At 37.6% G+C, this 25,730-nt stretch overlaps 4 protein-coding genes across 5 annotated transcripts; 2 read left to right on the top strand and 2 right to left on the bottom strand.

The window, feature by feature from the left end:
- Nucleotides 1-4,481: 4,481 nt before the first annotated feature.
- Nucleotides 4,482-8,645, bottom strand: LOC127799635 (uncharacterized). Of its 2 annotated transcripts, none has more exons than XM_052333840.1 (6): nt 8,497-8,645; nt 8,149-8,294; nt 6,803-6,843; nt 5,119-5,187; nt 4,977-5,036; nt 4,482-4,886 (listed from the first exon to the last, which is right to left on the bottom strand). In XM_052333840.1, exons 2-6 carry the CDS (start codon nt 8,264-8,266, stop codon nt 4,809-4,811), a joined length of 366 nt encoding a protein of 121 aa, XP_052189800.1. In that variant the 5' UTR covers nt 8,267-8,294; nt 8,497-8,645; the 3' UTR covers nt 4,482-4,808. The 2 variants fall into 2 exon arrangements, with proteins under 2 accessions (XP_052189800.1, XP_052189802.1); XM_052333842.1 differs by having other exon boundaries at nt 4,482-4,775.
- Nucleotides 8,646-14,074: 5,429 nt separating this feature from the next.
- LOC127800160 (uncharacterized) lies at nt 14,075-16,336 on the top strand. The gene is made up of 2 exons (XM_052334617.1): nt 14,075-14,126; nt 14,225-16,336. Exon 2 carries the CDS (start codon nt 14,465-14,467, stop codon nt 16,055-16,057), a length of 1,593 nt encoding a protein of 530 aa, XP_052190577.1. The 5' UTR covers nt 14,075-14,126; nt 14,225-14,464; the 3' UTR covers nt 16,058-16,336.
- Nucleotides 16,337-19,857: 3,521 nt separating this feature from the next.
- LOC127800257 (GDSL esterase/lipase At1g71250) lies at nt 19,858-24,010 on the top strand. Its single transcript, XM_052334768.1, has 5 exons — nt 19,858-20,249; nt 20,609-20,736; nt 20,848-21,090; nt 21,807-22,065; nt 22,196-24,010. The coding sequence occupies exons 1-5, from the start codon at nt 19,922-19,924 to the stop codon at nt 22,426-22,428; spliced, it is 1,191 nt and encodes a 396-aa protein (XP_052190728.1). The 5' UTR covers nt 19,858-19,921; the 3' UTR covers nt 22,429-24,010.
- Nucleotides 23,026-23,777, bottom strand: LOC127799646 (BOI-related E3 ubiquitin-protein ligase 1-like). Its single transcript, XM_052333866.1, has 2 exons — nt 23,598-23,777; nt 23,026-23,514 (listed from the first exon to the last, which is right to left on the bottom strand). Exons 1-2 carry the CDS (start codon nt 23,775-23,777, stop codon nt 23,026-23,028), a joined length of 669 nt encoding a protein of 222 aa, XP_052189826.1.
- Nucleotides 24,011-25,730: the final 1,720 nt, after the last annotated feature.

The following is a 25,730-nucleotide window of genomic DNA, read 5'->3' as shown; positions in this document are numbered from 1 at the left end:
TTAAGCTAAAGTCACCAACTATCTTGAGGTTCGGATTTTGACATTTGGAAATTACATTAAGCATGCTTAATTTTCGAAAATTACAACAGATTGCCTCCATGAAATCTATATTATTAACCATATATACATATATATATTATATATATATGTGGAATGAATGAACTGAAAAGAGCCCATAAATTAATAGTCAACTAAAGTGTACATAAATACACTGCACCTCTTTTAAAAGCATAATAATAATAATAATAATAATAATAATAATAGATAAGAGTGGAATAACCAAGTAAATTTATATTAGACTTCACTTGGAATTGGTAATAGATTCATGTCAATGATGATGGTCCTGTTAGCTAGCTATCCAAGAAAAAGGAAAACATGCATAATTTTGTTTAAAAGATGGAAATTTAAAAAGAGAAAAAGAATAATGAAGTTGAAGCTGAACCAACACAGTCAATTTGATCATTTTGAAAAGCTCAACCACCCAAGTCACAGGAGGAGGAGGAGGAGTTCAAAGAATTGAACCAAACCAACAGAAATCTTACAATATAAAATTTAGTTGAATATCATCATAGGCCTTTTGGATTTTGAAATATCCATGGGTGTTTACTGTGATTTTTATAAAATAAGAGGACATTTTGCTATTAGCAAAAGCAACTCTGGCGTATGGTCCAGGGGATGTTGTACTACTACATGCAGCCATTAATTTAGAAGCGGAAAGGAAGATATGGACACGGGCCGTTTTGCTTTCCTTTTCAGTTGCCTTTCCCTTTTTTTTCTTTTTTTCTTTTTTTGGTCTGGTAGGTAGCAGTAACTTTCACCTCTTGCAATTCACTTTCAAGCCATCCAACCTCCTGTTTTCTCTATTATCTTGCTTTTGAGGCTTTGTATGGTAAGATGGATGATTTGTTGACTATGTCACGGGATAGCAAAGCAGTGTGGGTGTGTGAATCTCACCTTTTCATGGAGCTCATATGCTCTTTCTCTCTCTCTCTCAATTTATTTGCGTTCAATAAATTTTATGTCATGTTATAGTAAATGCATCCAAATTTCATTCCATTTAAGGTTGGCCTCTACATTTAATTGCGTAAAATTATTTAGATTAAATTGATAAATTAAATTAATTTTTAATTATAATTATTTAATAAAAATAAACACTTAAATTTACGAAACATACCAAAATACTCAATTTGAGTTTGAGTCTTTTAACCCTAACTAATGTGAGTTGAAAAAAACAAAACTTATAAATTTACAAAATAACTTATTTATTGCACGTGACATTCAACTTACCTTGACGTAAAAAGATAATTTAATTTGGTTCTCTGTGCAGAGAGAAATATATGCAGCATATGTATCTACGTAGAGAGAGAGAGAGAGAGAGAGAGAGAGGTTTATACATACATTTAAGGTTGCCTTGGGAGAAAGGGAAAGAGGCAACGGAAGAAGGATGGGTGCAGGTGGGATTAGGTCAACAGAGAACCGGGCTGGCTAGACGGTAACAGGTATGGATGGCCTCTGGCCCTCATAATCTGACACTTCAATTTTACATACATACATACATAATAATAATTACAAACAGATCCAGAGAGAGAGAGACGACGGATTTTGTGTGGCCGTCCATCATCCTTCGTCCACATCCAGCCAGAGCCACCGATCTTGAAATCAAATTGAATTTTGAAAGCGATGGAGAAAGGCGCTCCTGTTTTTGCCGACAAACACTGTTGGATTACTTCCTTCCCCAATTATTATTTAAGTAATGCGTCTGTCTCTTTGCCGGACGAACAAACGAATTATCAAATATAATATAATTTTCAAATTGTTGTAGAAATTGTAAGGTGATACTGGGAGAGTGTTTGACTACTTAACATAGACTTCTAATACTTGACGTCCAAATAAGAAATTAGAAGAGAAAAATCACATAAAACAAAATTCAAGAATCAATTTGTGAAATTTAAATCAAATTGAATTTTGAAAGCGATGGAGAAAGGCGCTCCTGTTTTTTGCCGACAAATACTGTTGGATTACTTCCTTCCCCATTTATTATTTAAGTAATGCGTCTGTCTCTTTGCCGGACGAACAAACGAATTATCAAATATAATATAATTTTCAAATTGTTGTAGTAATTATAAGGTGATATCGGGAGAGTGTTTGACTACTCAACATAGACTTTTAGCACTTGACGTCTAAGTAAGAAATTGGAAGAGAAAAAATCACATAAAACAACAAAATCCAAGAATCAGGTGGTGGAATTTAAAAGAGGAAAAATAACTAATCTTCAAAGAAAAATTAAGGGATAGAAGGGAATTGAATGGAGAAAGACAGACAAACCAAATATGGAAATAAATGGCTAATGCTCTGAGAAGCACGGCAAAGATAGTCCTTGGAGAGACAAATGGTAGAGCGCCTAATCTTAAAGAGTCTTGGTGGTGGAATGAAGAGGTACAATTGAAAATTAAAAATAAGAAAACTTGCTATAAGGCAGTATATCAATGCAACAATGAAAAAAATCAAAAAAATTATAAAAAAACAAAAAAAAACAGTAAAAAGAGCTGTTAGTGAAGCAAGGTCAAAAGCATATGAGAATCTATATAAACGACTTGATACAAAAGATGGAGAAAGAGATATATATAAATTAGCTAAAGCAAGAGAAAGAAAAACACGAGATTTAAATCAAGTGAAATGCATAAAAGATGACAATCAAAATGTTTTAGTAAATGAGGGAGCGATTAAGGAGAGATGGAAGAAGTATTTCACAAAATTATTTAATGATGGTGGTGACACAAGAGTTAGGTTGGGACACCTTAGTAACTCCGAAGGGAATGTGAGCTACACATTCTATCGACGCATAAGTTCAAATGAAATAAGGCAAGCTTTAAAAAAGATGAAAAATCATAAGGCAATGAGACCATATAATATACCAATAGAAGCATGAAAATGCATGGGAGAAGAGGGCATCTCCTGACTAACGCAACTATTTAACGTCATCCTTAAATCAAAAAAGATGCCAGATGAGTGGAGGAAGAGTACTTTGGTTCCTATATACAAGAACAAATGAGATGTTCAAAACTGTGAAAATTATAGAGGAATTAAATTAATGAGTCATACCATGAAACTCTGGGAGAGAATAATAAAGTAGAGGCTCAGAAAGGAAACAAATGTGTCAGAAAATCAGTTTGGTTTCATGTCTGGTAGGTCAACAATGGAACCTATATATTTACTTAGGCGTCTAATGGAAAGGTATCGAGATCATCAAAAGGACCTACATATGGTGTTTATAGATCTAGAAAAGGCCTATGATAGGGTCCCTAGAGAAGTATTATGGAGGGTTTTAGAGAAGAAATGAATCAAAATAGCCTATATACAAGCCCTTAAGGACATGTATCATGGTGTAGAGACAAGGGTCAGAACATGCGGAGAGGATACTGAACCATTTACAACTACAATAGAACTCCATCAAGGTTCTGCACTAAGTCCATACTTATTTGCCTTAGTAATGGATGAACTCACTAAAGATATTCAGACAAATGTGCCATGGTGTATGCTATTTGCAGACGACATAGTGTTGGTGGATGAAACAAAAGAAAGAGTGAACACTAAGCTTGAGTTGTGGAGAAACAATTTAGAATATAAGGGATTTAAATTAAGTAGAAAGAAAACAGAATATATGGAATACAAATTTAGTAAAAATGCAAGAGTGGATGATGTTATAATAAAATTAGAAGATCAAATCTTACAAAGAAAAGACCATTTTCAATATTTGGGATCAGTGATTCAAAAAGATGGAGAAATCCACGAGGATGTCGCACATAGAATTAAGGCAGGTTGGCTAAAATGGAAAAATGCATCGGGGGTGTTATGTGATGGTAAAATCCCATTAAAATTGAAAGAAAAATTTTATAGGACAACTATAAGACCAGTCTTGTTGTATGGCTCAGAATGTTGGGCAGTCAAATACCAGCATGAGCAAAAGACGAATGTAGCGGAGATGAGGATGTTAAGATGGATGTGCGGACATACAAGAAAGGATAAAATTAGAAATGAAGTTATTCGTAATAAGGTAGGAGTAATGCCAATCGAGGAAAAGATAAGAGAGACTAGACTAAGATGGTTTGGTCATGTGAGAAGGAGACTAAGAGACGCTTCTGTGAAGAGAGTTGATGAAATGAAACAATTAATCACAAAAAGAGGTAGAGGTAGACCCAAGAAGACTTTGGGAGAGATATTAAAATTTGATATGAAATATATGGATCTAAATGAGAATATGACAAAAGACAGAAATACATGGAAGTCTAGAATTCATGTAGCCGACCCCACATAGTGGGATAAAGACTGAATATGTTGTTGTAATATAATTTTCAAATTAGCAAGGAACTTGAAGATCGTCAAATTCATCTTAAGTACACTTTTGAGTCTAGAGAAGAAAACCAAAATCCCAAATGACCTGACAAAAATAAACCACATGATGCGTATCAATTTGAGAGGGCAGCAAAAGAAGTAGAGTTGAGGAAGAAAATAGTAGAATATGTGGGAATTGATTCTCAATACTTCATTATTTCACTTCAAGCTATATTTATAGCCAAAAAAAAAAAAAGATAACAGCAAAGCTAAAAAGAAGGAAACAACTTGACCCAGTCTCTGCTGAAGATCAGCATAATTGGGATTATTCAATTAAAAAAAGAAAACAAACTTTGACTGAACAACTAACGACCTTGGCTAAGTTCTGCTGGATCCAATCTTCATACCCCAGTGCATGTGTTTCCCGCGTGGCATTGTATGCACTGCATATATCACCACACCACCCATTCTTGATTTCATGAGTTCTCATTGTAACTATATCCACAATTCGGGCAATCATAGAAAAGAGTTTGTCCTTCATCGGCAGATCGAATCTGGGAATAATACACAAAACAGAAGACGTTGAGGGGGGGGGGGGGGGGGGGAAACAAATGCACACTAACAACTGCAAGGAGGATGATTACCTGTCTAGTAATGAAATAAAGCCCCAGGTGGTGGCACTGCTTACATTTAACGCTGTGATCCTGTTAAGATTAATTCAACATGAAATCATTATTGTCAGTGACACCTGCAACACCGTGTGAATGAGTTCATTACATGAATTACCATTTGTTTTTTCTGCTGTTCTTCATTAGTTTCATCTAGTGATACTATGCCCAGCTCCCTTCTAATGTCCTGCAAATAACAGAGACGGGCACATGAGAAATATGACCCCACGTTATACATGTAATTTGTCGATGGAGAAGGTTAAATTGCAATTTACTATGATTTATCACATTCCAACTGCCATCATCCATATATCATTAAGTCCCTGATATAGTTAGTAATATGATAAGGTACGTAATTGCATTGTTTAATATTAATCAAAACAGGTCTGCAGATCCCCAACTAGTACGGTTGGAGAAGTTACGCAACCTCCCTTGTTCAAATGTTTAGAAGTTCAACGTATATGGAGAGTGGGCATATCATGTTAAATTTTGGCAGAAAGAAAGGCATTTTTCCTGGCAGTCCTGCAAGATTGGATGGTGAGTGAGTTGGCAGTTCTTACTTCTGAAGTTTTATGTGGCTAGTGCAGGGCGGGGCAATCCTGAGAGAGATTTTGAGGAAAGCATCATCCAAGAAAAGGATGTTCCTGTGATAATAATATAGGGTCATGAGGGCCTCAGCTCAAAGGCTTTTGCAAGCAATTAGCTCCCTTCAAAGTGATCTTTTTGGGTTGAAGTCTAGGCTACCTTTGGAGCTAATTTGACAGATAATCAAATAAAAAAGTGGGATGGCACATGGCAAACAAATGTTGGAATATAAAGCAGTGGCGGAGCAAAAATAATTTGGCATTGTTATAAGAATCATACAGAAGGTATGGCCATAGATAGAAATGAGTTGTGAGCCATGAATCCATGTAGCCAACCACCACCTAGTGGGGGTAAGGTTTGCTAAGTTGTATGCAACTTGGAACCATGAAGTCTTTCATTCACATTGTTGCTGGCGGCTTTTTGAGCACGATTCAGTAACAATAGTAGATGGTGTGGGTGGAAGACAGGCGTTCTGCTCCCCAAAAAGGGGGTTGGAATGTGGTACAGGAGGAAGGAGCAGCACTTGTCTTATTTAGAGTTGTGAACTACTAAGAGGCAGGAGCAAACATTTAAGGAGGGAAGGGCACTCTATTGATTAGTTTTAGTATGAAATTTACAAGGGCGTTGTCTTCCACTTGAAAGTGCCTTTTGCTTATGCTGATTCTTTTCCAGATCTCTGGAAGAGTTGTATGTACTATGTAGCTGCAGTCCCTAATTGTTGCATGAAAATAAACACACGTTGGAAATTTTCTCAATCTTGTTTATTATTACAGACAAAAAAGAAGCCACCTGCAAGCTAACTCATTAAATTAATGAATGCAGTCCGGAAAAGAACCAGCAGAAGCAAAAGGCACTTTCAAGTGGAAGACTCTGCACTTCTAAATTTCATACTTCAACTAATCAACAGAGTGCCAATTTCATACTTCCACTAATCAATAGAATGCCCTTCCCTCCTTAAATAATAAGACAATTAGACAAGTCCTCCCTCCAACAAAATTGCCCCATCCTTTCTTCAGTTAACCTCTGAAACTTTTGGTGTCATACATGTCTAAACAGTTTCTTAGTAACACGTCAAATATCAATACTAACCTCTACACACATATGCCAAGTTCATGTAGCTAATAATTTGCAAGTTCCGAAGGCAATTAAGCTAGAAATATACAGCATTAGGTAATTCTGATATGTGAACTTGAACAACACTGAAATAAAGGACATACCTCGGCAGTGAAGGTATAAGTTATTTCCTTTCCAGCAAAATCTGAAAACCAGGACAGTTGCTTAATGATGAATGGAAGGGATGATGGAACAAGAAGACTACTGGCTTGAGGCAAATTATGACTACTATGCAAATATCATGTCAAAACTTGTAAAACAGTTGTAAGCATAATTCAAGAGGATTGATAAAGTGACTCCACACTACACTTAGAACTCATTCAACATTCAAGGAAATACCATTGTTAACTTATGGGTAAACTAGAGACTGACTGACTTAAAGAAACACAAAACACTCCACATACATTATACGGAAAAGTCCATGGCCACTATGCCAATGACAATTATACTGCTCCTTCCTCCCCAGAAAGGAAGGGGGAAGGAAGAAATAAAGTACTGATTTGACAAAATATAAAAAATGGGTACTAAATACCAATTCCAACCTATTTTTATTTCACATTTATACCTCAAGTTGTACCAGTTTCTGATATTCTTCAATTGGTTCTCCAATCAAGTTTCTAATGTAGTGTTCTATTTACTTCAATAATCTCCTTTTATGTCTTGTTGACAAGTAAGAAATCCTGATTATGACATCATATATGGTTCTAAGGTAGGTTAGAGATCTTTCTCCCACCTGAAAAGCAAAGGAAATAAATAAAGTAGTTTCTTTCTTGGGTCCATAGACAAGCTAATAAGGATTAAACGAAGAAGCAAAAGGAGATGGAAAACTGCCCCGTGACCACCATACTGAAGTACTGATAATTCAGTTCATGTCTTCCCCACGCATTAGAACATATGAAAAAATGTAGCATTTTGGCAATCAGACATCCAGTGATTTCGAATAAAAAAGCAGAAAATTAATACTTCAATTTTATGAATATGACGTTTCACAAATATTTAGAATGAAGAATGAATATCTTAGCATGGGTAGCATCAACCTGACTCATCAAGCACAGATGGGCATTGCTTGATAAAGATAAGAAATCTTCCCCTTTCTTTTCTTCAACTTATTGATAGCATGATTTTCAATATGCTATCCTTCATGTTTAATATTTTTGAGCAAACCACTGGATGGTCTGGCTGAGTCTGGACTGATAATGAACTTTCTATATAGGTTGAACAAATATAGATAAACAAAACAACACTAATAGATAAAAAAATCCAATGAGAAAGGAAAAATCGAGAAACTTCCTTAAGAGCCATCTGAAGGCAAATATGATTAAACGAAGGAAGCCTATAGCTTCTGAAAGATGCTGCCGAATTTGCAGAACTAAAATCACAATTGTAATAACAATAATAATGTTAATTATCTAAGAAGAAGAGTAAGAAGACGAAGGGTACACGACCAAACCTTTCATGCTTCGCTTGGATTTGCAGAGAGGGCACCGCGCATACTTGCGCGATTTGAAAGAGAGCATCGTTCCACAAAGCTCACAAAACATGAAATCACGTTGACGGCTATGCGCCATGTTCGCGGTCCAGTCCACTCTTCTCCACCTGAACGAGGAAGAAAGTTCGGGGTTTAGGGTAGGGTTTGGTTTTGCGCAGAGAAGACGAAAGCAAGCAGAAAAAAATATAAAGATTACAAGAAAAAAATGATATTTTCTAATAATTAGTTCTCAATTAAAATTTTGTTTTATCTTAAAATTATTATGCTGTTCTTTTAATCATTAGGTGAAGTTACATCCCAGCATCATACCCATCGTCTTCTTCCTCTCAGCCATACCGCCGCCGATCAGCGACTCGCATCGACACCATCATGTCGTCGGTCATCGGAAAACCAAGGCCGACGACTCGCCGATCATAACAGCCATGGAAGACCACAAGAATCCCCATGGCCATCGCGAGCGGCAGGAATGACAACGGTGAATCGTTCGGCCGCGATACCACTGCCATGGAAGAGGCGATCGGTCGATCGACGGTGATGATGAAGACCAATGATCGACGGCGGCAGAAGCCCATAAGGCCGTGATCGATTGGTCTTCCTAGCCATGGCGGATACGCCGTCGATTTGCGCGCGATGAAGAAGAGGATCTTTGACTGTCGTCGGCCACTGGAAAAGCGACCCACGACCGGCATCCTGTAAGGCGACCGGAAAAATCGCGGTTGCGGCCGGCCACGACAGTCACCGCCGTGCGAAGAACAGGAAACGATGGCCATGGAGGAGCACAGAAACCCACGGCCACCGACATCCCACGCTCGCCGGCAACGTGCACGACAGGGTAGATCCTTTTTCCGGCCACCCATTATACCGGTTCAATAATCCCCATCGCACACCACTGATACAGTGCTTACTGTTACAGTCACTACCGGAGGAGAAGCAATGCCGTACCTGAGATTTGGAGGTTCTGACAAAATTTAAAAATGCCCCCATATCAACTAATAAAATTAAAAATTTTCTAAATTAATAATTAAAAACTACTCTATGTACATTTTTTGAAACCAAAATATCAAATCAAGTTTACATAATCAAGTATTCCGCCAACATCAATAAAATAGACATAGCTATCACAAAATCCAAATCTCCCAATGCATCATAAACGAAAAACGAAATGATTCATGAAAGATAAACTAATCGTAATCGTTAAAGTTGATTCATTGAAGCTAAACTAGCTAAGCAGTAAGCAGATCTGGATTTTGGAGAAACAGATCTCCTTCAAAGATTGAATTTGATTATCCGATCTGAGGCAGCGCGAGCGGAGAAAAGAGATTGAATCTGGAGGCTAAAGCGACGAAGAGCGTCTGAGTAAGGCAACGAGCCACCAGTGACCGGCCATGAGGACGAGCAACCGTCGATCAAGCAGCAATAGGCAAGAAAGCGAGGGCGAGCTTGGCGAGGGCGAATGGCGACGATTTGAAGGAGCGGGAAAATGAGAGAGAGACGAGAGCGAGGGCGAAGGCAAGCCACCGACTGCGAAGGCGAGGCGTGAGGACGAGAGCAATGGAGAGAGAGTGATAGAGCGAGAGAGGGTAGCGAAAGCGAGAAAGGGTATAGCGAACATGAAGCTTTGCAATGAGAAGGGGTAGACTGTGGTTCGTAGGCGACTGGGCCCTTACCAAAAAGGGGGTTTCCAATTTATGAACCCCCAAATAACTAAATTTTCATGGGCCCTGAGGCAGTTGCCTCATGGGCCTCATGAAAGGTCCGACCTTGAGGAGAAGCACACAGCCCAACACCCTCTTTAATCGTCGCCGGCGACGTGGAAAAGACTCACGGCCAATCCACCCACCGAACAGATTCGGTGGAATTTCATTAATTATTTACGTACAATTAATTTACGCAAATACAAAAATTAAACAACTTTAAACAAAGGAAAATACATCCATCAGAAATTAAACTATAAAAAGAATTACTTGACGACGAAACACCTATAATTTGATTTCTTCTCCTCCACCTCAATGGTAATGTATTGATGTGTTGGGTAAAAATAAGACCAAACCCCTTATTTATAATAATAAAAATAATATTCAATTCAAATTTTTAGAAATTATCATTTACATTTTTTAAATTGTTGTGCCATGTAAAAAGAATAAAAATCAAAAAAGAGTGAAATGGAAGAAAGCTGGCAGCAATTTGTTGCTGCCAGCTGGCAAGACTTGCGGCTGCAAAGAAGCCGCAAGAAGCAGCAGCCGCGAGGTGCAACCTCGCGGCTGGCTCGGTCTCGCGGCATGCAGCCGCGAGGCACAGCAGCCTCGCGGCAAGGCGCCGCAGCCTCGCGGCTGTTTGTCGCGAGGTGCATTCTCGTGGCTGCATGCCACGAGATAAAGTCTCGCGGCAATTTGCCGCGAGGTTCCTCGCGGCTGTTTGCCGCGAGGCGCAGCCTTGCGGCTGCGTGCCGCGAGGTGCCTCGCGGCAATCAGCCGCAAGAAGTCACTGCCTTGCGGCAGTGTTGGTCGCAAGGCTCGGGTGCCTGCAGCTACATTGTAGCAGCTCTCCCCATTTTCTTTGGCTTTAACCCATTGAGAAAATGCCACGTGTCGGCACCAGACACTCTTGAGATCCGTGCCCTATAAATACCCAACTACAGGACATTAATGAGGACTTCCAACTTCGGTAAAACTAGTCACTTTGAATACATTTTTACGATTTTCCTGAATAGTCATTGGGATCCGAGACTGACTTTGGCATCGGAGGGCCTTCGCGGGAGAAGATTCCCGCGAGCCTTCTAACACATTTTTTGAGCATCAACAGGGTCAAAGTCTTGCGGTAAACCTTGCGGCGAACCTAGCGATGAAGGCGAAGTCTTGCGGCGAACCTAGCGGCGAAGGCAAAGTCTTGCGGCGAAGGCAAAGTCTTGCGGCAAACCTAGCGGCGAAGGCGAAACCTCGTGGCGAACCTTGTGGCGAAGCTCGAAGCTTGTGGCAAAACTTTGTGGCGAAGCTTGTGGCAAAGTCTTGTGGCGAAACCTTGTGGCGAACCTTGTGACGAAGCTTGTGGCAAGAGCTTGTGGCCAAGGCTAGTGGCAAGGGCTTGTGGCAAAGGCTAGTGGCAAAGTCTTGTGGCGAAACCTTGTGGCGAACCTTGTGACGAAGCTTGTAGCAAGGGCTTGTGGCAAAGGGCTAGTGGCAATAGCTTGTGGCCAAGGCTAGTGGCAAGGGCTTGTGGCAAAGGCTAGTGGCAAGAGCTTGTGGCAAAGGACTAGTGGCAAGAGCTTGTGGCAAAGGCTAGTGGCGGCGAAAACTTCAGACGAATCCTTGTGGCGAGCATCTTAACAGCAAACTCCCTTGTGACAACATCTCTAACGGCAACCCAACTTCACCCGACATCAAGCTCGAGTGGACCCCACACATCACAAATTTTAATTGTTGTATTTTGGCAACAATATAAATCAAATGGAATTTATAAAGTAATTAATTATCTCAGATTAATATAATTATATTTAATATTAAATTTAATTATTTCATTAGATAAAAATAGTATTTCATTCAAATTTTTAGGAGTTATCATTTACATTTTTTAAATCAAATAGAATTTATAAAGTAATTAATTATCTTATCAAATTAATATAATTATATCTGATATTAAATTTAATTATTTAATTAGATAAATGACATAATATTTAATAAAATATTTATATTAATTATATTATTATAATATGTATAATAATTGTTACTAATTTATTTAATGAGATATTTTTCATTTTAATTATCATGCGAGAGTCCAAAGATGACTTCTGTGGGTTCGGGCAGTTGCTTAAATAAGCAAATAGATAGTGGGAGAATTGCGAATGAATAGATAGATATATAAACAAAAGCAAAAACAAAAGCTGTGGAAGTGTGGTTATGCCACTTTTTTATAATAATATTTGGTTGGTATAAATACTTGTAAAGCCTGACCCGACCGACCTGAGATACTGAGGAGTTTTCTTCTTTTCATTCTTGCTCTTATCTTTTCTTCGAGTTGCTCTCCAAATTTACAAAAGCAAAGAAAAACGGTTTTTTAAGTATACCTAGTCCGTGGGCATCATATATTGTGTCTCTTATTTAGTATATTATCGTGTATCGTGATTAATTTTTTTCATGTGTGTGAGACAATATGTGAAGGCCTTTAAGATAAGAAATTTCATCTTTTGCACTCAACTAAAGTATAAAACAGTCATCTTGACTATCCCGTCACATCCCGAACAAAGGCAATGATGCACATAAATGGTTAGAGTATCGTTTCCATATTTTTAAAATATTATGAAAATAATTTTTTTCTCTAATAAATATTTTTTTCTCTAATATAAATTTTTAAATTTTTACTAGAATTTGTTTGAATGTATTATGAAATTTATATTTATTTTTAGATTAAATAATTTTTTTATATTTTTTAATATTAAAAATTATATTTATAAAAATATTCTTATATTTTTTTATTTATCCATTTTTTGGTTTTTTATTTTTTAAAAAATAATAATATTTTCACGTATTGTGTTGTAGGTAAAAGTCTATTAAAATACCAAAAAAATCCAAAAACCCAAAATAACTTTTTGGGTTAAGAGGCATAAATTTTTCATATGCGAGGGGTCCCACACAAACGCAAACTAGATAACTTCGACATTCAAAAATTCTTCTGAATATTTTAAAAAAATAATAAGTAATTATATATAAAAAAATTAATTCTAAAATAATTTCAAAATATTAGAATAAATATCATCCATAACAAATTTTATCTCAAAATGATAAAATAAACATTATCTATAAAAGATAGATATCATCCATAACAATCTCAGTCTCAATAAAATTAAGAAAAGTCAATATTAACGTTATCTATAAAAAACTTAATTCTAAATTACTTAATTTTTTTTTATATTTTTCTATAAATAAGCAAACACTCATTCTAAAAAAAATACATCTCTAATATTAATTTCAATATATGCTTCATTATTTTTAGTATCTAAATTAAGTACTAAAATATTTACATAAAATTTTATTCGCACCATCTGATTATTTCCTTTTGCAAGTATAGGCAACTTAATGACAATATTTTCCATTAAACAAAGACATTTTTGTATCATGATAACAATACCTTATTTTTATTTAATATTTTTTTTATTTGATATCGTATCAATTTCGTGTGCAATTAAGATAAAGTTAGTTAACAAATAGATTATAGAGCAAACCCACCCTAAGAAAGCACAAACAAAAATGACTACTCTTGCAGAAGTGGGGGTAGATGATGACTTGCTTGGTAGAGAGCGGCCGTTTGTTCCAGCTTAATTAAATAAATTATAATTTTTAATTTTTTAAATTATAATTTTTAAAACTTAGAATAAGTTGTGAACTTGTTTGTTATAATTTATTAGAAGTTATAGTTAAACAGTTATGGTGTTTGATACATAAGCTGTAAAATAACTTATTTTTGTATAATTGTTCATAATACCCTTAATAGTTATAGAATAATATTTAAAAATTAATTAGTATATGTATATAAGTTTCAAGTGTTATAAAAAAATTAATTAATATATAGAGAGAAAGGGAGATGGCGAGAGAGAAGAAGAGATTTGAAAATAGAGATGACGGTGAAGAAGAGAGACCCTTGATTGCGTGAATAGAAAAGTAATTCTTTGTTAAAAATAGAGGCAAAATTGTCAAAAAAAAATGTAATTGTTTAATCAGAAGTCGTAGAAGGTGGGGTATCCCAACTTTGAAAAAACCAGTTTCTACCCCTTCTAAAAATTAGTAGAAACTATAAACTAAAATTCTAAAAACTAAAACAAACACTATATATCTATTTTTTTTTTTTTAAGATAGAAGCTAAAAATTATAACTTTTAAGATTTGACAAACAGCCCATCAAATGGGGTCAAAAGAGCATGGTTTCTGCGTATGGAGGCTCCTGGACGTGGTGAGTTTTCTGATTTCCTGATGGGTTTGTCTTGATTTATTGGTTACAGCAGTGTGCGCTGGTGAATCTGATCTCGGTTCTGGGCGAGGGTTTTGCAGATTCTCGGTGGGTTTTTTTCAGATTTGTTTTTCCCGCTTAAGCGCTGTTTGAAATCTGGGTCTGTGGGCGTCTTCTCCTGATTTTGCGACTTGCCACCGAGGGTTTGCTTTGCCCTGGGGCTTCCTCTCAGGGTTCGTCGGTGCTCTCCTTAGCGTTTTTGGGTGGGTGGAGTCGCTGTTAAGGGGCGGCGTTGCTGTCCTTATTTCTGGATCTGGGTATTCTTTTTCCCATTGTCCTCGATGGGGAGGAAGAAGGTAAAGGGTGCGGCTAAGGAGACTGGTCCATCAGTCGAAGAAGTCGTGAAGGCATTCAGGATTAAGCCATCGGACAGTCTTCCGTTGGGGTTGAATGCGGATGGAAGCGATAAAGCGATTCAGGAGGTCCCGGTTATGGGAGTGGGGAAAACGAAGGAAGTGCTTGCCCAGGTGGAAGTTCCAGAGCCATGTCATCAGAAGATTGATGCTTCAGGCCCAGAGGCGGTGGGTCGAAAACAGAGCAGTGTGGAGAAGGGTTCTCCAACTGAGCTTCAGGTTCAGCTAGCCCAGATGCCGACTGTTCCCGTGTCTGACGCCCAGCTGGAATCAGCCCCTGTTTTTGACTCCTCTGTTTTGGCTTCAGCCCCCGTTCTGGAATCATCCCCTGTTCTTGTCGATTCATCGGGTGCGAAGGCTGATAGACCAAAATTGGCCCCTTGGGTGGGGCTGTTTAAAGATTATAGGCGACTGGACCAGGGCCATATGCTGAAGAGGTATGATTCTGATCAGAAAGAGGTTTCTATTGAGGCGAATGAAGTATATCCGATTGAAGATGCATGGGGCTCTTGTCTGGTGGGCTACGTTGCGGGTAAGTTTCCGGGTAGAGGCGCCTTACTAAAGCTGTGTGAGAGTTGGAATGTTACATACCAGTATACTCCTCACTCTAGTGGATGGCTTGTATTTAAATTTACTAATGATGCGGATAGGGAAAGGGTCCTTCAAGGAGGCCCGTATTTTGTCTATGGTAGACCACTTATGCTGAAAATTCTGCCGAACTGCTTTGAGTTCGATGCGGACAGTTTTTGTTCGGTTCCGGTGTGGATTACCCTACCTGGTTTACCAATTCAGTGTTGGCACCCTGTGGCGCTAGGCAAAATAGTGTCTAAGGTGGGTAAGCCGATAACTACGGATAAAATGACAGCCACATTAGAAAGAGTCTCCTTTGCCCGGGTGCTTGTGGAAGTGGATGCTTCTAAAGACTTGATACGGAATGTTCGAATTAAGCTACCAACTGGGAAGTTTCGGGACCAACTGGTTGCCTATGAATTTGAGCCCAAGTTTTGTGTGAATTGCAGAGTTCTGGGCCATGCTAAGGATTCGTGCAAGGCGAATGTGCAGGGTGCTGAGAGCAGAGAGAAGGATTTAATTCCTTCAGTTCCAGTGGATGATACGAGGGCTTCTGCTGGTAAGCGGGTGGTTCCTGATATTACTGAAGGGAGTGGAGGCAAGGAGAAGGGTAGAGCTCTTAAGGAGCCGTGCCGTCAGTTACAGAAGGGTGCTGTTAATGTGGAGGCCGAGCCCAGCAAAGAGGTCCAAGGGGAGCAGGAAGCGGCCAGAGCGGAGTCTGTCCCTGTTGTGCCTGGATTGGTGCAGAGGATTATGGAGGAGGCGTTCCAGGAACAATCTATGAAGAAAAGGGTGGTTGTTAAGAAGTCTACGGGGCTGACAACTATGGAGGTGGCGCCTAAAGGTATGTGTAGATTTAAACCCAGAATAGGGGCTAGGAGGAAGAAAATTCATGTCGATATGTGCAGAGTCCTTTTTCCTCGCTCTCGGATTCGAAGAAAGAGCTCTTAGTCGTTCGTTGACTTTTCCAGCGGTGATGTGGGTGGGGGATCCAGATTGATTGGGGTTGTTATTTGGGCTTCTGCACGTGGGCCTGATTGGGATTTATTTTGGGCCTTCATGTTTGGTTTTGCACATGCTCGTGGGTCCGGCTCTAATTGGACTCGGTGGTTGCGGTGTGGCGAATTTTAACATTTTTGCAAGTCATTGTTGCGGTATGTTTTTTAATTCTTTGTGTCTCGCGGGTCATTGGCTTTTGCGTTGGGTCTTGTCCCCAGTGATATCTTGTACACTTTTTGATCATAAAAAAAAAAAAAAAAAGAGGCTAAAAATGGTGCGGTCAGGCTCCCTTTGACTGATTTGTTTGACTTTGACAGAAACACGTTGATTATCTTTCTATTTTATTTTTTAAATATATGTTAATCATTTTTGTTTATTTTTAATTAATTTTATAAAATAATATAGTGTAGTGTACGGAAATTTTTAATCGCTAATTACAAATTAATATATTGATATTCAAAGCCTTATTTAATAAGATCATTTCTCCTTACTTATCCACGTCCCAATAGCCACGGGAAGCAATTAAATAAATTTTTACTATACATTACAAATGCAATCCATCTCAATTTATTTACAATTCTTATACATCAAAGTAATTAGGGGTGATCCCAACTTCAATTAAATTGAAGTAATCAAACCGAACTGATAAGTTCAGTTATTTTTTTTCAAATTTTTGATTCGGTTAAATTTTTTGGAAAGTTCGATTTTTTATGTTCAGTTCAATTTTTTGCTTGAAATAATTAAAATAATTGAACCGAACTTACAAAAATGACATAGTTTTGGATTTACAATAAAAGGAAAGTGAAAATATCCACTTGGCCCAAGTGACAAACAGAGACGTAAAGGAGAGAAGACCCAAATTAGAAGGTGGAAGGATCGAACCGATCCTTCCATTCACTCCGCCCTCTCCCTTCCATCGCCTTCAACTCTTTGACACGATTGCACCATCGCCCCCTCTGATGTTGACATTGACATCGCGGCACCCGAGGTTGAGACTCTCACCCACCTAAAACTAGAAGATTGGACCGAGATGGATGCGAGACACCAAGAAAGACCAAGACTGGTAGAAAGAGAGAGACCCTTTGAATTTGTTGCCATTGGTGTCGCCTCCATCTTCGACGCCTTTCCCTTTGTTGTCAGCAGTCGGTCGCCCCTCACCTTTCCCTTCGTTGATCGTTGTCCCTTTCGTCAGACCTAGACCGATGCCTTTCGTCAATCATCGTCTTCTTCATCTCCTTATTTTTTCCTTTCTTTGTGCTTGGATGATTGACCCATACCAACGATGATCGGCTGTCAAACAAAGGTTAGTATTGACATTAGGTTAGGGTTTTAATTTTTCAATTTTTTTGACTTTTAGTGAGGTTAGTTTCTTGATATTTCTTCATTTGCATTATGGGTTTTTCGTTTGTATTTCCTTTTTTGCACAAATTGATTTGTAGTCTTTAAATAGTTTTGCATTTTTCTATATCAATAGATGTTGTTCTAGTATTTCATTTCTGCAAATTAGTTTGTTTTTATACTGATTTTGCACAATTAGTTATCAGTTATCGGTTAGGTTAATTCTATTTAGATTTCAATTAGTTATGTTTCGGTTAGTTAGAATTAATCAGTCGATTTGATTTAATTAATATTTTTTGATCGATTCAGTTCGATTATAACCAATTACACATCCCAACCTAAATGTAATAGACTAACTATAACTTATAAAATTCTTCCAAAATACCATTAAAAAAGCCCACAATTTTAGACATCACGACAATTTTAGACTACAATCAATCCAATCATAAAAAAACACCTACACTCAACTTTAGACCTAAAAATTTCTAAAGCATTCACTTTGCCATTAAACCAAAACTTCATTGGTTTCTAAAAAGTGTAACCCTTTTAAGTCAAAAGGCACATGTAATGACAAATGACAACAAAATCTTTGTTATTCATTCCATAATTATTCAACTATCATTAATCAATATTACACTGTAAATTTCACCACACTCAATTCATAACAAAAGGCGCCCACTCCATTAGGTTATTGTCAAGAAAATAGTCACAATTGTAAGTGAAAAGGCTGCATAAAATTATTATTACCACTTAATTTATAATTTGTTCATCTTTTTCTTAGTAATTCTTAAATCTGAAAATATCATAGCAATCTTCAAACTCAAGCACATTTTTAAATTATATTCCTACAAAAAAAAAAAGAAGAAGGGAGAGTGTTTCATTTTCGTGTAAATCTTTCAACGCTCAAATTAGCCATTATGTTTGTAGATAATATAATAATGATGTAACAAGAATATAATAATAAAATAACGTACCATACTCGTTGAATATTATATATACTATTATATAGGAGATTCGCGTTGAAAAAATGATTAAGATAAATTCACACAATCTATTGAGATGACATATATTAAATGGGTTCAATTATTGGGTACATTTGGGCCTTGACCTTGTGATTTAGGAGACTTGTAAAGTAGCCAAACTACTGTTGAGTCATTTTTATCATGGGGCTCAACTTTTGAAAATAGAAAGTGACACCATCAACAATCTTATTTACCCAGAAAATTGAGATGATTTATAAAAGATAATATTCAACTAGCCCAAAAAAGTACAATTATAAAGCTGGGCAATGGCCTATAATAGAGTTGGTAAATTGGGCTTGTAGCGATGGGCTAAGATTGGGCTTTAGTCCAAAATAAGAAATTAAATTGATTGGAGATCTTACTCCTTACTTCTTACCCAGCAACAGCCGAAACCATGCTTTAACATCAAAGACCGCAAATTCACTACATTCAAACCAAAACCTTGTTAAAACTTCTTTTAATGAATTTATTTACTACAAATTAATTTAAATAATAAAAAGAAAAAGAAAAGCTCATTCAATCTCATATGTTACGTAAAAAATTAAAAATATTATTTAAACATTCAATTATAATATTTTTGATGTGTTTGTGTGCATGTTTTTTTGTGTAATTAATTAAATTCATAGACTGGGATTTAATTAATTAACAAAAATGAATGATTATCTTATTTAATTGTATGCATTAGTTTGATGTATGTGAAGCATGTAAATTCTGAAAGAGCCATGTTATTTGTACAGAACAAATCTTACAGAAAAATTTACAGGGCAACCAAATTATCCATTTTGCCCCCAAATGCAGCATCTCTCTCTCCCTCTGTCTCTCTCTCGCTCTCCTTCTCACATCGTCGACTCCAGCGGCAGAGGCAGCAGCGAGGCGAGGCGCGGCAGCAATGGCGAGGCGACGGGGTGAGGCGGCGGATGTTGTAGCGGCGAGGCGAGACGAGGCAAGGCGAGGCGAAGGTGAAGAACGGCCGCAGGTGAGGTTGCAGCGGCGAGGGAAAGAGGGGAGAGAGGGAGGAGGGGATGAACTCAAAATATCGTGATATTTTGATGTCAAAATATCGCGATATATCATCCCTGTATGTTTTCTGTAACCAAGTTTATGTATGAATAGTATTTTCCATTATGAAAACTCTATATTTTTTTTTCATACATAAATCCCTTTTGTTTTTTTCCTTCTTGTCTGGCGGCCGGTACTTTTTTCTGTTGCAACCTTGTCAGCTTCAACAACACACACAACGCCGGCGGCAAAAGCAAGCCATTGCGTAACGACTCCTGCATCTGGGGTGTTGGTGACAATGAAAAGAAAGAAAGCATCGAGCAAAATGAGATTCTAAAACGGCCCAGACGTCACGAAGAACAACCCCCCCCCCCCCCCCCCCCCCCCCCCAACCCACAAAATTAAAAAAGTATTTGCAGGCTTTGCATGCGCTAGCTGCGCAGCTTCTCGTTTTCGCATGTTCGATCCCAACGCTACCGCCTTTAAATTGTCTCGAACTCGCCTTCTTCTGCGCATCTTTTATAAGCCCATAATAAATCCAATAGATATGTGGATAAATATCGTTCCCACGGTTTTCTTCTTCTTGCTGCAATGCTCCAGTACTTATTCTGCTGTGGGATCGCAGTTCCGTGCGATGTATGTGTTCGGAGATTCGTTAGTGGATGACGGCAACAACAACTACCTCAACTCCGCTGCCAAAGCGAACTATTATCCCTACGGAATTGACTTCAACGGTGGAGCTACTGGTCGCTTTTCTAATGGCAAAACCTTCGTCGACTATCTAGGTGAGGTTGCTCTCTATATATAACTACTGTGTGGTGGCCTAGCTAGCTAGTGGAGTGGATATCTCTAGCAAGTTTGAAGAATTCATGAGTTCTAATGTTTTCCCATTAGACATCGATTTAATCCTTTGTTACGGGTGGTTCGAGTTTAAGAAGAAACTGGACTGTAAAAAGATATCAATAAACCTATGAATAATATCTGACTGTTAGGCAATCTTGTAATTAAACTGCATCATATGCATGAGTTGAGCAATTAATATGAGCATCTTTTGACCATATCTGGTTTAGATATATATATTATTATAACTCAATTAATATATCTTCTACAAAATTAAGCTCGTGCATGGGTGGCCATATTGCAGGAGAGAAGTTGGGTTTGGCTTCTCCACCGCCGTTTGCTGATCCCAACACCTCTGGGACCAAACTTCTTGGTGGAGTCAATTATGCCTCCGCTGCCGCCGGCATCCTTGACGAAACCGGCCAGCATTTCGTATTTATATCTTTTCTGGATAAATCTTGAAATACTATAAATGATGAATACACATTAATTAATTGTTGATTGCTTAATTAGTTTATAATTAGTGGATTATCATAATTGCAGGGTGACCGATTTACCCTAAGCCAGCAAGTGATCAACTTCGAGAGAACGGTGAATGAACTAAGAACCATGATGAGTGGAGACATCCTCAACCAATACCTGTCCAGGTCTCTCGCAGTTTTGGTGTTTGGAAGCAATGACTACCTCAACAACTACCTCTTGCCTTCCCTATACACTTCTAGCTACGATTACAATCCCTCTGAATTTGCCAACCTTCTCCTCAATCATTACGCAAGGCAGATTGTGGTAAATCGATACTTAAAAAAGTGAATTTGTTTCCTTCTATATATAATAATAATTTAGTAATAAATGATTAACATTGATAAGTCTGAGATATCAAATTTAAATCTTGTGAATTTTAATTGTCTTGAGTGACTTAATCTAATCTCTTACATGCTAAGAGAAAATATAATCCCACGTCTAGATCCTATAATTAATTAATAAAAACACTAAGATAAAGTAATTTTATTTTATATAAAAAAAAACTACAATTACATCTCTAGACTATCTCTTGCATAAACAAAATTAAAAACTAACTTGCCATCGGGCATAGATGGGTGTCAAAGGAGGGGGTTGTATGTCATGCTGGAGGCCATCAGCGTGGGTTTTATTCTTAGGGGTGGATATTTACTTATTTTTTGGGGAAGATCTTGGTGATGTTATTAGTGGATCCAATCTCAAATTCTGATCAACCAGACACATTCTACGTACGATTTACCTGGTAACAGCACTGAGGGGTCGAGAATGCTATCCCCGTATTAGTCCGACGCAAGCCTGGAACTAAGTCATCCAAAAAAAAAAAAACAAACTTCATAATTAAGAGTGTGTTAATAAATAACAACTCCTATTAATAAATTAATGTTTTATCTCTGTCTATATCCCTGATTGGCATAATCATATTGAATTTCATGCAAGAGACTATAGAATTTGAGGAGCTATTAAGGTGGACGCTGGTGGTGCAGGCATTATACAGCGTGGGGCTGAGGAAATTTCTGCTGGCCGGAATCGGGCCGCTCGGCTGCATCCCAAACCAGCTGGCTACGGGGCAGGCGCCGCCGGGGAGATGCGTCGACTACGTCAACCAGATACTGGGCTCCTTCAACGAAGGGCTCCGATCACTCGTCACCATCCTCAACAATGGCACCCACCCCGGTGCCATTTTTCTGTACGGCAACACTTACGCCGTCTTCGGCGACCTCCTCAACACTCCTGCTTCGTATGGTACTGAAATCAATCAATCAATCAATTAGCTAGCACCTGCTCTCTCTCTCTCTCTCTCTGTCATAGCAGCGATGGAATTGCGGAGATTGACGATGGAAATAAAATGACGATGAAATGTGGATGAATGCAGGGTTCGCGGTGGTGGATAGAGCGTGCTGTGGAATAGGGAGGAACCAGGGGCAGATAACCTGCCTTCCATTTCCATACGCAGGGTTTCCATGCTCCAACAGGGATCAGTACCTCTTCTGGGACGCCTTCCATCCCACCCAGGCTGCCGATGCCATTCTTGCCCAGAGGGCCTATTCTGGTCCTCCCAACGATTGCTTCCCCATCAACGTTCAACAAATGTCCATGCTCAATTAGTTTTCCTGGTGTATAATAAAGCTTAAATTGTCCAAAGGTAATTAAACATACAAACATTTCTGAAGATTCAAGAACATTAAACCGTTCTGCATTAATGGAGAGTCTGACTATTGATTTCTTTTTTTTAACTGAATATAATATTCCAATTGTTGTTTACACATAAACTGATCTTAGTCTTCCCAGTCCATCATAATTGTGCCTTCAAATCTTGTCTACCATATATGTATGTTGGGAGAAGAGAAGTGGATCGGCCAAAGGGTATAGCCGCCTAGGGGGGACTTCATATCAGATCAGAGAACCCAGACAGAAGAGAAGATCACATCAGTCAACAAAGAAAACAAATCCAAATCAGGAAAAATTTACACAATCCCAGAGAAGGGAAGATGCTTACTGGCCTTGACAATACCATCATCACATCCCTTGATTTGGGTCAGTGTGTTAGTAGCTAGCATAGTAGCATGTACCAAAACACTTCTGATAACAAAGACCCCAAAACAGAGAAAAATAGCAAAAACCCAGCTCCCCATATCCATATAAGACGCAAAAAGGCGTACCATCCGCAAGTCGAACTTTCTTTTCTTTTCGCTGTTCCATGTATCAGGCCAAGAAAATCTCCATGCTCGCCTCCTTTACAGATTGGCAGACGGGACAAAACCCAAGAAAACCTTCGCAAGATTTGCAGCAACTGAGGTGCCTGCAAGGAAGCAAAACAACGCACGAACTTCGAGCATTGCACACCTTGCAACCCATCTTTCTGCTTTGCTCTTGGTCGTCACAGGAACCACACGACGACTGTTCATCGCCGTTGCCGGAAGAGGACAAAGTGGCCAGTTCTCTGGCTTGCGAGAGCGTGTTGTGGAGGCTCAATACCTTCGCTTCGTTCTCTCTGGCCAGTCTCTGCCACGCTTGGCTCTCCGTCTCCATCCTTCTCAACAACTCCTCAAGCTCCATCGTTTTCCTCGCCGCCATTGCCAGGTCCTCGTCTTTTTGCCACATTAAGCTCATCATTTTCGTTTCGTGGCTCTCTAGTAGAGCTCCTAGCTGCTTCCTTGCCGCTTCTTGCACAATAGCTCTCAGTCTCTCTTCCTACTCCGAAAAACCGAAAAAACAAATATATATGTATATATATAAAACAAAGGCAAACATCGATTGATTACTTTGATTCTGACCTGAAGCCGGAGCAGGAAATCAAACTCTCGGCTCTGCTTATCGATCAGAGCTGCCAGAGACCTGGAAAACGCCGTTGACGGAGAAGGAACTGGCCGCGGCGGTTCTTGAATACCTGCATACAGCCCGGCGTCGTCAATCCTCAGAAGAGAGCTCGTAAGCCGATCCTGCGCGCTAGACATGGCTGATCACCTCGGATTTTCAGAAGATATATAACTAACTAGCTGAAGGAAGGTACAGCCGTCTTAAACCAGGACTAATGTGGGTCCTGTCGCCATAAGAAGAGTCGCACGAGGTTTATCAGATGGATAAAAAAGGGCAAAGCATCTGGCGCTTTTAGTGCAGTGGCTGTGGGTAGAGTGAGAGATATGTGCTGCAATGCAAGGTAGGAGCGGAGAAAATATGCGACACAACTCTCGGAAGGATGCATACTTCTTGTTTTATAGTATTATTATATTATAATTTGCCCCCACAATTCAAATTCCGTCTCTAATTGAGTTTTTTTCATGAGCCCGATTAGGATTTCCAATTTGACTAGGTTAAGATATTATCAAATTTAATTTTAAGTAAAATTTATTTTATCTGTATAAATATCTTTTTAAATTATATTTTGATCAGAATCAATTTTTTTATATATATTTATAAATAATTTAAGTCTATAAATAAGTATACAATGTGTTGAAATTAACTGTAATAATATCAATATTAGATAATGATATTTTATTTTTTTTTATCTATAATTTTTCTTGATCTAAGTTTTTCATATAAAACTTTATATTCATTTGTGTGATTAATGATTTAATTGTGACTTATTTCCAATCCAATTTCATAACATATAGAACGTTGGCCATCTCCTTTTGTTCTTTTTATTGTACAAATAATTAGTATCCTAATTATCATAAAACTATCAAATATAATAGAAAAGCTCATCGCAACTAATTAAAATTATACAAGCAAAAACCCTATTTCAGTTCCTCAATCTTCCCTCAAAGCCATAATAAACTCAACATTAATTTCATCAACTAATTTTTATTTAATATTTGGTTGAAATCTTAGTATGTATATATTTTGTAGAAGATTTGTTCATTTTAATCACAATAGCGCATTCTTATCGATTCCAGATTAATAGTGTAATTTCTAACATCATCACTTATTTTAATATATGTTGTTACGGGTTTATTTAATTTTTAAAATTAAAAAATAATTATTAGAGTACAAAGTTACAAATAATAAGAGTTTTGACAGATGAAGCCCCAAAAGTATAAGTCGGATAATCAAATGAGCAATATGTCGGTATAAATTCAGTAGATTGCAAGTTCAATTTTTTGTCGATGCAAGAGTCAAAAACCTAATATATGATTTATCTTTTCTAGTATAATCAACGGCACGAGCATTTGGAATTGTATAAAAATATTCAACCCAAGAGTTTTGGTTGAAGAAGATAAAGATAACAACTACGGTTTGCTCAAAATGTGTTAAATAATAAAAATAATGAGTGATTCCAAAAACATAAGAACCCTAAAAAATCTTATAAGCATATGATTAATTCTAATAAATATTTATTAGCAAATCAATCTCAACACCCTTTTACTAAAATTTATATTTTACATATTTTATTTTTCTCTCCTAATTATTTTAGAGAAATATCCGAACAATACACCTTACATTATGCTTGTATACAGGTCGAGCGATCAGATGAATAATATGTTAGTGTTAAATCAATGAATTGCGAGTTCAATCTTCACCTTGGTCAAAAACTCAACTTGAGATTTATCTTTTTTGACATAATCGAGAGTACGAACATCGAAAATCATATAAGGACGATCATCCTAAAAATAAAATTTAAACTAAATTAATAATAATTCAGGCGTGACGGATATTATGTTATTATTTGTTTTTATTTAAAAAATATTACTTTTATATGCACAAAATATGTGAGAATTTTTAAAAAATAGTTTGAAATTTTGGATATTAAGAAATAGAAAAAAAAATAATAATAATAAAAGAATGATATTATGTTATTTTGAGATTATCCGACATAAGGGAGGGAGGGAGTGAGTGGAGAGGTGAAATTTTATTAATGGTCAGACAAGACAAAGCATAAGCGCACCCAATAAATAAGTCAAATTGGATTT

Source organism: Diospyros lotus, chromosome 4 (genome assembly GCF_014633365.1).
Source record: "Diospyros lotus cultivar Yz01 chromosome 4, ASM1463336v1, whole genome shotgun sequence".
NCBI lineage: Eukaryota > Viridiplantae > Streptophyta > Magnoliopsida > Ericales > Ebenaceae > Diospyros > Diospyros lotus.
Note: the sequence above shows the minus strand (reverse complement) of the source record. Positions and strands in the feature narration are given on the sequence as shown.